At 34.7% G+C, this 12,361-nt stretch overlaps 1 protein-coding gene across 1 annotated transcript; it reads right to left on the bottom strand.

Moving 5' to 3' along the window:
* Positions 1–5,185: 5,185 nt before the first annotated feature.
* On the bottom strand, positions 5,186–10,639 carry LOC18447287 (putative inactive nicotinamidase At3g16190). The gene is made up of 5 exons (XM_006857388.4): positions 10,576–10,639; positions 7,413–7,526; positions 6,647–6,881; positions 5,697–5,813; positions 5,186–5,349 (listed from the first exon to the last, which is right to left on the bottom strand). The coding sequence occupies exons 1-5, from the start codon at positions 10,624–10,626 to the stop codon at positions 5,285–5,287; spliced, it is 582 nt and encodes a 193-aa protein (XP_006857450.2). The 5' UTR covers positions 10,627–10,639; the 3' UTR covers positions 5,186–5,284.
* Positions 10,640–12,361: the final 1,722 nt, after the last annotated feature.

The following is a 12,361-nucleotide window of genomic DNA, read 5'->3' as shown; positions in this document are numbered from 1 at the left end:
ATATGATTATATGTTGGGTTTATGTGGCTTTTAAAGGCTTTATGAGTACTTGTAAAATGAAATGATAGAGTGGAACATGAACTCAATGGGAGTATGGTCCCTCGTGGGCCATACTAAGTAAACAATGTTTGCAGATATCGGACTGTGCTTGACGATCTAGGCTATTCGATTGGGAAAAACCCATGTTAACTGGGCATGAAGAACAAATTGATGAGGGTTTATGGGTTAGCCCTTGATGAGGTTGGAGAACATGCCCGGATGAGTGAGCCGAGGGACTGTGTGACCCTTGCGTGTGATAGTGGCCTACTAAGACAAGGGCCAAAACCTCATCCATGTTCCATCACACGGCATGCATATTGATAGATCGTTCTGAAAGGTCAGATATCTACCTTTGGGTAAAGCGTATGCATGTACGAGAGATACCCCTATGCGTCATAGAGCTGTGGTCGCATCAAGTTGTGGTGACCCTGACTCGTCTCTATGGGAGGACCTCAAATCCATAAACTGGAATTACAATCCCTTGGCTCATCAGCCGAACTTTGGTGACCTGCTAGTGAGCCCCTGCTTGGACTGTGGGTCATGAGAAATATTGGGTCAGTCTGATAAAGCAAGTGTGGTCTGTAGTCCACAGTTAAAGGTGGAGTGCCCCATGATTGTTGATTCCTAAACCATATGGATCATTTTCCCATCATATTAATTTAATTGTATTCATTTTATGGTATGCACAATTGTTTAAATATTCAAATACTATTCTAAAATCCTTTTATTAATTTTAAATATATAAAAATATCATGGGGGCCCATTGTGCACATGGGCCCGTCATATTTTTAGAAGGTGGGGCCCATGAGTGCCTCCCTTGGTGACACGCCCCCACCCTAATTCTCTTTCCTATTTTTTGGTGATATAGCATGTGGCCATATAGTTGGAAGATATTGACTAAATATTGACTTGATATATCTTTGAAAGATTTTATGGAAACATTAAGTAGACTTGTGTTATTTTATGGTATGCACAATATTTTGAATTAGATTTAGTTTATTCAATTTCTATTGATGGGAAAATGGTTTAGAAAAGGGGGATAATGGTTTATGCACCTTCCATAATGTTGATGGCCCATCTATGAAATGGATGGCTCAGATCTCTCACCCCACAAGTCATCCTTGATCGACGGTCTATGTTCAATCTCACAAGAAGATGTAAGCTAAAGAAAACCCTAAGAAACCCTAATCTTATTCAAAGCTTATAAAAAATGATTGTCTCTAACCAAAAATCTCTACACCTTATCTCTTATACCTACTTCACATCTTTCTCTCTCATATCCCACAAAGGGGGCACACACCACTCCCTCATCTTTGATCTCTCTCTCCCACATTGTGAAAGAACTTAAGGGTTTAGGTTATGAAGTTTTTCTCTCATATCTCTCAAATATGGATTTATAGCTAAGGGTTTTAGGGTTTAGCAAAAAAGAAAATCAATCTCTCTCAAACTAAGTTGCTAAGAGAATTTACCTAGGGTTTGAGTTTGTGATCAAAGGGGTTTATGTTCCATTGGTGTGGCTTGGCTAAAATTTGCTTTCCCGATTTGAGATTGAAGCTAAACCGTTGATCCCGTGCCATCGGATGGTGGTAACTCGGTATGGGATGTAATAAATCCGGTTGAGGTAATCATCGACACTCTTCCTTTTGTTTCTTACAATCTTATCTTTTATTCTCAAGCATAGTGCATAATTATTTCAATGACATCAAGTTGTTAAGATCTTGATTTTATTGTTACGTTGATTTTATTTTGAAATTTATCTTATTCTAATAAAGACTACATATAAGTGATCTTTTGCCAAAAGAAAGGGGTGAAGAAAAAAAAAAAAAATTGTATACCCCGGTAAAAGATTATATAGGTCTTTCTTTAATTATATGTATATATTTACATCTCATTGTAAAGTTTTTTTTTGTTAAAATGTAGTCACATTTGTTTTATATCTTCATTTAAAACTTTTTTTTTTCTTATGTCTTTTCTTAATAGTTAATATTTTAATCTTGTGTATTTTATAAGTTTGTTGATTAGATGATTCTGATTCACATTGATACTCAAACAATAATTATGTCTATGTGATAATGACTTCTAGTGGTATGTAGGCCAAGTGAACCAAATTGGAAGTATGGATCGTATTCAAATTTCTTGCCAAGGGTAGAGTACAAGTTTTGTAAAAAATCATTTACCGCCGGCGAGGGGATGTGGCCTTATGCACTCTAGTGCCTGCTCAAGTCAGTGATAAAGGAAAATTCTATTTTATTTTATTTTTATCAATGATATAGAAATGTCTTATCCTAACATTTGATTACGAACATCCTTCTTTTTTTTTTTGTTCCTCGTGATACACTAACGATTCGTACAAATTTGGAGTTTCAGAATTCGAAAAGAAAAGTTCAAATTTGGTGTAAAAATTTGTCTCCATTTCGGATGGAAAAGATGAATAAAATAAAATGGTGAACTATGCTTGTTTGGACTGTAATGCCGGCCCGTGTATGTATATTTCGATCTTGTTTATTCCTTTGTTTTATTATGCGGGAAAATAAGCTGAGGTATTCCAAGAGGATACGGTTTAAACGAGACGTCAATTTTAAACCTGCAACTTGAAAGTAGCCAAAAATATTCTACTCCCACAGGCGTAGGATGTACATTTACTCCCATGCTTAAATCCCACCTAGACTAGAATTAATTTAGGACTCAGTTTGGGGACAGTAAGAAGTTTGAAGATTAATTTTGATGGTTTTTCCATTAGAAACCCGAGAATCGCGGATGTTGGTGGGGCGTATAGAGATTGGATGGAGTACATTTATATTATGCTTTGTTGGGCCGTGTGGCGTGGTAATTGACAGCTCTTTTGCAAGGATTTTTATTTGGAAAGAGAGGGGGTTGGTAAATGCTTTGATTATAGAAAGAGTGGGGGTTGGTAAATGCTTTCATTATAGAAAGAGATTCTCTTAACATCGTTAAGAGGCGTACCTTGGCGTCTCAGATCCATGTGGCTGCAAGTGATGGGGTGGTCTCTTGTTACCATGTCAACATAGAACCGGAGGTTGCAGATGACTTAGCTAAGAAAGGGGGAGTCTTGATTTTATAGTTGTTTTTTAAGTTTTAATTTGACCAATGTACTTTGATTCTTTAATTATCAATAGAAAGCTTTTGTCTAGTGTTTGCATTGCTGGACAGGGAGGCAACTTAAGAAGAAAAATAAACTCCACGGGAGAAAGGGTGGTGCTCGTAATTTTGGGTAAATGGCATCTCATTTAGTAACCCCTTAAATAGTGTTCATACGAAATTTGCTCTAGAATTTAAGCATTTTTGTCAAAAAAACAAACATCTACAACCTAAAATTTTTTCTCAATAATTTTTTTTTTCTTAGTATACCTTCTATGCACTCGACAAAAATAACATCATGAGATTGTGTAGAGACCATCCAATTTTTAGATGGTGAGATCTATGCTTGAAAACTCAAATTTTAATTTTTTTAGAATAATCATCTAATTATTTAATAGTTCCCAAAAATTCATATTGAAAAATGTCCTCCTAATAGGTTTTCTAACCGAGGTCGATATGATTCTTTATATATATATGCATCTTGAGGTCGATTTGATTAATTGGAAGGTTTTCCAACTTTGTATCGTTCTTTTCTAATGGATTTTGAAGGTGCACCTTACTTCCATAATCAAAGGTTGCAAAACATTTTCCTAAACAAAAAAGATTGTAGTTTGTATATGGTGTCAACCTTAAACAATCCAGCTAAGGTGTACCTCCAAAGCCCATCAAAAGATGTTTTGGTGTCGAAAATTTCAATGATGACCTGAAAATCTATTTTAGATCTAATTATAATATTGAAAACTAAAAAAAATAATACAGATTGAACAGATCTAGAAACATATAAAAATCATGAAAATAGACAGTCTAGATGATGGTATTATAAAACATACCATTTTTGGGACTTTAAAAGCCTTTTTTTTTCATATCCCTACATCTTGATGTCGAAATGATCAATTAAAAAGTTTTTCAATATCGGAACAACTTTATTGAATAGGCATGTGCGAGGTACCTTCTATTTTTTTTACAATATAAGGTTGCAACCTTGTTCCAACAAAAAAAAACTACAACGCACTACAATTAAACGGACAGTAATTCCATAATCTATTGTATCAACACCGTCCATGGAAATGATGCATGGTGATGAAGATATAGTGGAACCCAGGAATGGGTCATAGTATCTCTCCATAAGTCATCCATGATCTTGATAGACAGTGAAACTGATGACACGATGCACTAAGTATACCCATAATAAGAAATATACATAATACTCCCAACTAGTGTTTCCAAACCAGGATCAGTGGGGTGTATCGTTCACCCACAAATCCATGTCAAACTGCTAGATCAATGATGTGCATCAATTGGATCCATCCAAATCAATGATATAGAAAAATATTTAAAAATTTAAAATTAAAATTAAAATAAATGTTTAAGAGGACTTAAAAAAATATTAGACAAGCTTAATAAAAATAAAGAGAGAATCGGACCAAAACCCTACCATCCAATAACTGATTTGGTCCCAAATCACAAAGGTTTACAACACTGCTCCCTACCTAAAAAACTCTCAAAGTACAAAAACATGCATAATCATGGGTTGCTACAAGCCGAGAAAACTACAGAGTGCATGCACTTGTGCACAGGGACACAAACAGAGAGAGCAGAGAGAGAGAAACAATGTCAGAGAGAGAGATATAAACATTGTCAAAAAGAGTGAGAGAGACAGACACAGATTTTACGAGCAACATAAACATACATGATCATGGGTTGCAAGCGAGAAACGTGCAGAGATAGAGAGAGCATTATCTTGTTTCAGAGCATAAATAGTACATGGATACAGAAATTTTTTTTTTATTGATTTGGTGACAAAGTTCTCAATGTAGGAATTGGGTAGTAAATGGATACAGAAATTTTTTTTTTATTGATTTGGTGACAAAGTTCTCAATGTAGGAATTGGGCTTAGGTCAAGGTGGTAGCAGAGGGGTTTTCATAGTACTACATCTAAGTTCCATTCCTACGTAACCTTGTCAAAAAAAAAAAACAAATCCTATATAATATTGTAAAAAAAAAAAAGACGAAAGAACAAAAAAAAAAGTGCTCAATGCAACAGATCTTTTTAGTATAAAATGCATGATTTATATACAAAATTTTATGATAAGCACAAACATACAACAACTCGTTTAAGAGGCAAGCACCACCAGCACCACCAGATCTATCTACACCATTCAAGCAACGTTGGAGTTGCCACCCCAACATTTTTCATGTCGAAGAGATTTGCTGGTTCAGCAGCAAATTATATCAAAAGAATTTCAAAGCTCTACAAAAACCACAAAGAAAACAACGCGACATGTATGCAGACACACACCATGCATGCGCATACCCACAAATTGATCCCAAGGTGAGCTCTCTCTCTCTCTCTCTCAAAAAGACAAAAAGCAAATCCATTGGGTGTATCCACCATGCACTCCCCATTAGAGACTAACTGTATTGGGTCTAATCTCCTCGGCCAGTCATCAGGATTGGATGGTGGATGCCCCTTTGTAGTACCATACATCATACCACTAGATTATGATACACTTACGAAAAAGAAAAGAAAAGAGAGATTAGAAAAAAATGTATATCACCTTCATGCACTTCAGGACTGGCAGCAGCTGTTGCATCAGTGAGGACTGTGACAGACCTGTAGTCCAGTGCCACCGCGTCGAAGACAGTCTGCCTTATACAATTTGGTGTTTGAACTCCTAGAAAGAGTATATATGAGAATATCAATATAAAGGAAGGGTGTCATAGCTAAATGTAGTTATGCATGATAAAGATTCAATACCTTATTCAAAAACATAGTATACTGTAATCTTATCGAATAAGGAAAATCATAGTTTGTTAAGATCATCAATGTCAAATCAAATGAATTACCGTGATGGAAGAAAGTGGGACCCACCATTAGTCTATAGCCTTTGCTGAAGACTCCAACTTTCTACCCAAATACCCCATCACTGCCCAAGATTTCATAATGGATGGCAATAACCCCAACCGTTTGAGAATATAACTCAGTTTATTGAATTCTAAGATTATCTATTAAAAAAGAATCACTGATGCTTCATTTATTTAATATGATGTTGCTAAGTCAGTCTCTTCCAGTCCAAGTTTGATGAAATGTACTTAAATAATCAAAAGTATTAGCAACCTAGACAGGATAAACTAAGGCACATAAACAGAATCGTATTTTGGGTGATGGGTACTAAGGAAAAAGACTGAACAGTTCAAGGAAATTTCCTGGAAGTTGAATATTTTCATTAGCTTTCAGATAATACATACGAGGATTTGTTTATAGAAATAGAAAATCAACAAAAAATTGTGGAGCTTGAAGATGACATGATCGATACGGACAAACTTTTCTGAAAGCAAATGATGGTCATATCAAAGCATATGCAAATGATATTGCAACTTAAAAGACTTAACCAAGACCATGATTTCTGTCTTCTTTATTTTCCAGAAGCATATTGGGAATTCCAAAATCAGATATAGCCTTTATCATTTGTAGAAAATTAATTAAAACGCTCATTTTTTAACATACCAACTACAACAATATCTGTGATTCCAACACTTTGAAGAAGTAAATGGAGATGAGTCGCAAAGAATGCACTCATGCGAGTTTTCTCCAATTTATAGTCTCCTTCCTCTATCACAAGGCCTTCAACAAGTTCAGCACCTTTAGTGCCCTTGGAGACAGGCCTTTCCTTCCCAACACCATACAAGTGTCGACGGAAATATTCGACATCCCTCCCACTAGGGTCATGTTCACGAACAACCTGCATGATATCATGTATATTGAGATGAGACATGTTAAGAAAGATAAAAAAGGAGAATATCATGATGATGCATAAACGAAGAACAAAAAAGGATCAAAAAAAGAATAAACTCTATTGGGGGATGGTTACTAATGAAAACTGAGAAACGAGAAGAAAAAGTGTTATTTCCAGCTCTTAGGACATGGGTGTGCTAAGAAACAGGTTTCAAACATTGCAATTTTGCTTCCTTCAAAAATCCATTCAAGGTATTAAAACAAAGTTTAGATTCACCGTAACCAAAAAATAGGCATAAACATTATGGATCATAAAAATATTAAAGATGTCAGAAGATTGTACATGGGTTGGGGAAACACCAACTCATCACCTTAGAAAATTGTCCACTTTGGAGTTCAAGTATGAATCATAGGAAAAAGAAAGCCAATGGGAATCTTTGCTTATTCCATTTTATTAATTTATTTATTTTATAAAAGAGAATGCCAGGAGATTACAGCCATTATAGCACAAATAAGAAAATAAATATCACAGGCATACCCAAACAATAAGGGCTCCTCTTTCTCTTGCAATAGCAACAGCCTTTTTCACAGCAGGAATGACAGATTGACCTCCAGCAACATGCATTGAACCTCCAGGTAGGATGAAGTCATTCTAAGAGCCAAACAATCCAACAAGAAAACCAAGAATTCAGATCTTTTGCTATTTCTACTGCACGATATTCTAACAAAGTAATCACACAAATCACCAGTTAATCACACCCATGCATACAACACCCACACACACATGTTACTTTGTTAATTGATAGGAGTGCATTTTTTATGCACTTAGCTGCATGAATACTGAGGTATCAGCAAGGCTCATAATGTCCAGAAAGATGATAGTGAGCAGTGCTATTTGGTGGCATTTCCCTAGGCTTCAATAGCTGAACCTCAACCTTATTAGTTAGACCTACAGATCAAGGCCCCATTATCATCAAACTCCATCAAGGAAGGAAGTAAACTTTTAGTGGGTGAAAACGCAGGTTCACGTTTTGCAGGGTCACGAATTTTTTCACCTCATTTCTTTCAACAAGAGCGTTATCAAAAGTCCATCACCACAATATGGTAGGAGCGGAACAAGTAGGGCTTTTTTTCACTCCTAAATGAACAGAGGAAAAAAATGCCATGTTCCCAGAAATTGGTCCATCCAAATTAGCATAAGTCACCGCATACAATGTTATTGTAAGGACAAGATTCGGAACCTGTAACAGTGATCATCTCAATCCAGCAGTCGAGGCAGATCTTGAATTGAAAGTAGGAAAAAAAAATAGGCGAGCCATAAAAGGCTCCAAAACGACTCACAAATGTATCAGCTTAAGATACAATAGTTCAAGAGCTCATCCTAAAACACCTGGAATCTTACATTAGTGGCTTAGCAAGTCTCATAGCCCCATTGGGCCCAGGTTCAAGTTATTCAATAAGGAGGGTCATGGACTTGATTCAACTTAGCATGTTCTAGGAACAATTTTTGCAAATCTTCTACACCCACAAATGTTTCTATGACTATGAACTCCATTGAATTCTAACTTTTCTTGCTTTCAAGGACAAATTGTGAACTTAGGCATTTTGAGGAAATTCCGGAACCTCCAGGTTGTCTCATCATGATATATCCCAGAATGCCATGCATATCCAATAGATGATCATTACCATAATGCTGATATCTCCATTAATCATTTAGTTTTACAATTTTAGGTGGATTCCATCCAACGAAAGAACCATATTTTATTTCCAGAGTTTACCAAAAACAGGCAAGACATGAACCCATCAAAACTCCATGTCACATATCATCAACAAACAGCAAGAATCAAACTCCCACACTCACAAACCATTCTTCCTTCCCTCGTGTCTGACTTGTGTCTAAACCAGTTTGAGATCAGGAAGCCCCTTCTAAACATGACCATCCTAAGGCCATCGCATGGAGCAAGGCACTACTCCAATTAGTGCATCTCCACTTTCACTCCAGTTGTTTAATTCTACACTTCATGCATACTTGATAGTTGCTAGGTTGTCGGAAGACATGGTGTGTTGCTATCCTTTGAGTCTATTAACAAGTCAAGTGATTGTTGTTAAGAGTAATTCATTGTGAAGAGAACTTATGTATGGTAGGGCAAGATATGCAACCTAGTGATTCTTCTTTGAGGTGAAACTGTCAGTTTTCAGGAAACTAAAAGTAAAAAGAAAAAAGGGAAGTTATAGGATTGGATGAAAATTAAAACGATTATCCTAATAAATCAAAATTTATACTCAAAGAAGATATGCAGTTCCAACTACAAAATCATTCACATTTATTTACTAAATAATAATACTTATTAACCTATCATACAACTCTCCATTTCCACATTGATAAAATTACAAATGATATTATAACTATTAATACTCATAATCCATCGTTGAAATAGAACTGCATCTTGATTTTTAGGCTCAAATCTAAAAAAATTCATAAAGCTTGTAAGGCATTATAAAGTAAAAAGGTTTTCACGACAAGCCTATATTATAGAAGGAAGTTTCAATATTTAAAACAACTACATGCATTCGCACTTAAAACTATTATGACATGGATTAAAATTTGGAAGTAACACAAATAACTGTTTTTTTATTTATTTTTATCGACCCTACAATCTGTATTGAGCGAATTCCAAACCCAAAGCAACCATCGGTACTCCCACTTGGCGCCACTTAACCACATTTATTTAATTCGTTTAACTTTCACTTTAAAACCAAAGTTACCAAGGTTAAAAGTTTTCCAAATAACGACTCAAATGTGGGACAAACCCTAACTGCATATATGTATCATTTTTGCAAATTACCTTTTCTGATTTACTAACAGGAATATTAGGTTCACTTGTGTCCACATATTGTAAGGGGGATTAAATCATCAACCACTCATATTTCAATAAATAATATCAGGATCATGTATCAAATATGTAAAAACCAAGGACTATTGCCAAAAGCTGTTCTATGATCATCTACATAGAGGATTGCTATACAAATACACGTGTATGTTTGTGTGTGAGAGAGAGAGAATAAAATTGTCGTAATTTCACAATTCTCCTACTAAATTCTGATTATTAAATAAATAAATAAAGTTTGATCAAGAACTATAAGAAAATATCTAATTCTATTTCTCTGCTGAAATTCTTTTACTATGAAACTAATTTGTATACAAATGACATTGGTATCTGCACCCTGTTGGTTGATTACTCCATTTCCCTCTATAAATCCCTTTTCTTTCAGCTAAGAACTTTCTTCCAGCCAAAACCAAATTCTCCATTAACATCTTTCTCTCACTTAACATTACTAATCAGAAACGTCATCATTTCCACGAAAACATTGAAAATACACAAAAGGAAAACAAAAAAATTTTCTCTGTAGGCAACGTTGACGATAACTATGAACACTGAATTTCCATTGAAAAATTAACAGATAATTAGCTCAGATTATCAGAAAACCTATATAAACCCTAAATTATTTCCTAGAACAGAATGAACAAAACTCCGTGCTCCGAAAATCCATAAAGAAATGGAAAGCAATATATGCTGGAAACAAAGAAATCAACATAATTTCCTAACAACTACAATGCTTATAATAACAGGGGCTAAAACTGTTAGCAATCCAAAGTAAGCTTAGAAATGCCAATAATGTAGAGAAGATAAGAGAGAGACCTGCATATCAATAACAAGGAGTGCAGTCTTCTTCCACTTGTTTTCATCCATGTCCAAACCCTTCACCGTGAGAAAGCGAGAGAACTCGTAAAATAGTGGGTGTTGAGGTGAGGGACCACTGTGGGTTTCAGAAATGCACAGGATAATAAGACGCACAATTTTTTTAGCGTTAACACAATGGGATAAGTTTATATAAGGTTGCAACCTTGTACTATTGAAGTAAACTGCACCTCAAAAATCCTAAGCAAGAGTTTACCGATGTTGGAGTACCATCCAATTGATCATCTCTACATTGAGATTGATCATCTCTACATTGAGATGTATAGAAATGGAAAAAAAAAGTATTCCAAGTCTAAAAGATGTGCATTTTATAACAAATTGTTTCGATTGTCTATTTTCAAGATTTTCGAGTGTGTATTGATTTGGTCGATACTATATTTGAAATTTTAAATTCTATAACCACGGATGAAAATACATTTTCAAAAAATCATTAAGTCTCTGACACCACAATGACTTCTCTAAGTAAATTTGAGAGGTACTCCTTGCTTCTACAGTACAAAGGAGGAAAACTTATACAAACCTCACCCTAACACAATAATCAGACATGTACTTTTAATTATAAGGTGGTGTATTATTATCGAGCGTTAAATTTGAAATCGGGAGGTTGCAGATATTTTATTGGGCAGAAAATTCTAAATAAAGGAAATGTTATAACACACTTCAGTCTGTAGGATTTTACATTGAATATTAAAAGTGAGTGGTCTTATAGTGTACAATCCCTTTTGTGTTTTAGGCCGCATAATAAGGTCATGGTAGTGGCATAATCTATTGGTTATCGTTATCATCAACGGTGTACAAGCAAGGGGTCCCAATGGATAATTTCAATTAATCTATTTGACTGCCTGCTTTCTTTCCCATCATTGTACAACTAGTTGATTGAATGGTGATAGACCAACAAGTTATGATTATGACCTCATCAAACTGTAGACATTGTGGTTCTCCAATCTTAAATCCTGACTTCAAACCTTGTATATGCCTTTACTTAGTTCACGAGAGATAAATGGATTTCAAGTTTTAAAAATAGTATATCTTGTTTCTCTAGCATAAATTACCCTATTTCATATTTTAAGTAAAGTTTATGAGAAATAAATGGATTTCAAGTTTTAGAAATAGGACATCTTGTAACACATTTTTTGACGGTCAATTATCAAGATTTTCATTAATTTTTATTATTAAAGATGAAAAATATATTTTCTAAAGCTATCACAAAGATTTCTTTTATTAAAACCAAATTTCTCCATACTACTTGAATGTGCACTTTCTTTTGATTGTATAGAACCGATGCTCTATACAAACCGCACCAGTACATAAATTACCTCAATTTAAAAACAAACATACAAATAATATTGGTGCGGTTTATATAGAGCCTAGGCTCTAAACAATCAAATTAGGGCCCACCTTCAAATAGTATCGAGAAATGTGGTTTCGATACTAAAAATCTTTGATACCCTTAGAAGATATTTTTATTTTTAATTATGAAATTTGAAATTTCAAAAATTGTATAGATCGAGCAAATCTATGAAAACTTGAAAATCTTGAAAATTGATAGTAAAAAAATGTGTTAGAAAATGCATTGTTTCCAAAACTTGAAATCCATTTTTTCTCATGTCCATGCATCTTAATGTCGAGATGATCAATTTGAAGATATTTGGGCATCAAGAAAACCTCTTCTAGTGAAATTTTTTAGATGGGCTCTAATTTGATTGTTTAGATCATCCACTCTATA

Source organism: Amborella trichopoda, chromosome 7 (assembly GCF_054954075.1).
Source record: "Amborella trichopoda isolate Santa Cruz 75 chromosome 7, AtrichopodaSantaCruz75HAP2 v2.0, whole genome shotgun sequence".
Taxonomy (NCBI): domain Eukaryota; kingdom Viridiplantae; phylum Streptophyta; class Magnoliopsida; order Amborellales; family Amborellaceae; genus Amborella; species Amborella trichopoda.
This window is presented reverse-complemented; position numbering and strand designations above follow the sequence as displayed.

What these genes read in the sequence shown, in the direction of transcription:
- LOC18447287 (XM_006857388.4), bottom strand. Translation starts at nt 10,626, where the DNA reads ATGGATGAAAACAAGTGGAAGAAGACTGCACTCCTTGTTATTGATATG. An exon ending in TCCTTGTTATTGATATGCAG is followed by an intron (nt 7,527 to 10,575) that starts GTCTCTCTCTTA and finishes TTTGGCTCTTAG; the next exon opens with AATGACTTCATCCTACCTGG. An exon ending in GAGGAGCCCTTATTGTTTGG is followed by an intron (nt 6,882 to 7,412) that starts GTATGCCTGTGA and finishes GATATCATGCAG; the next exon opens with GTTGTTCGTGAACATGACCC.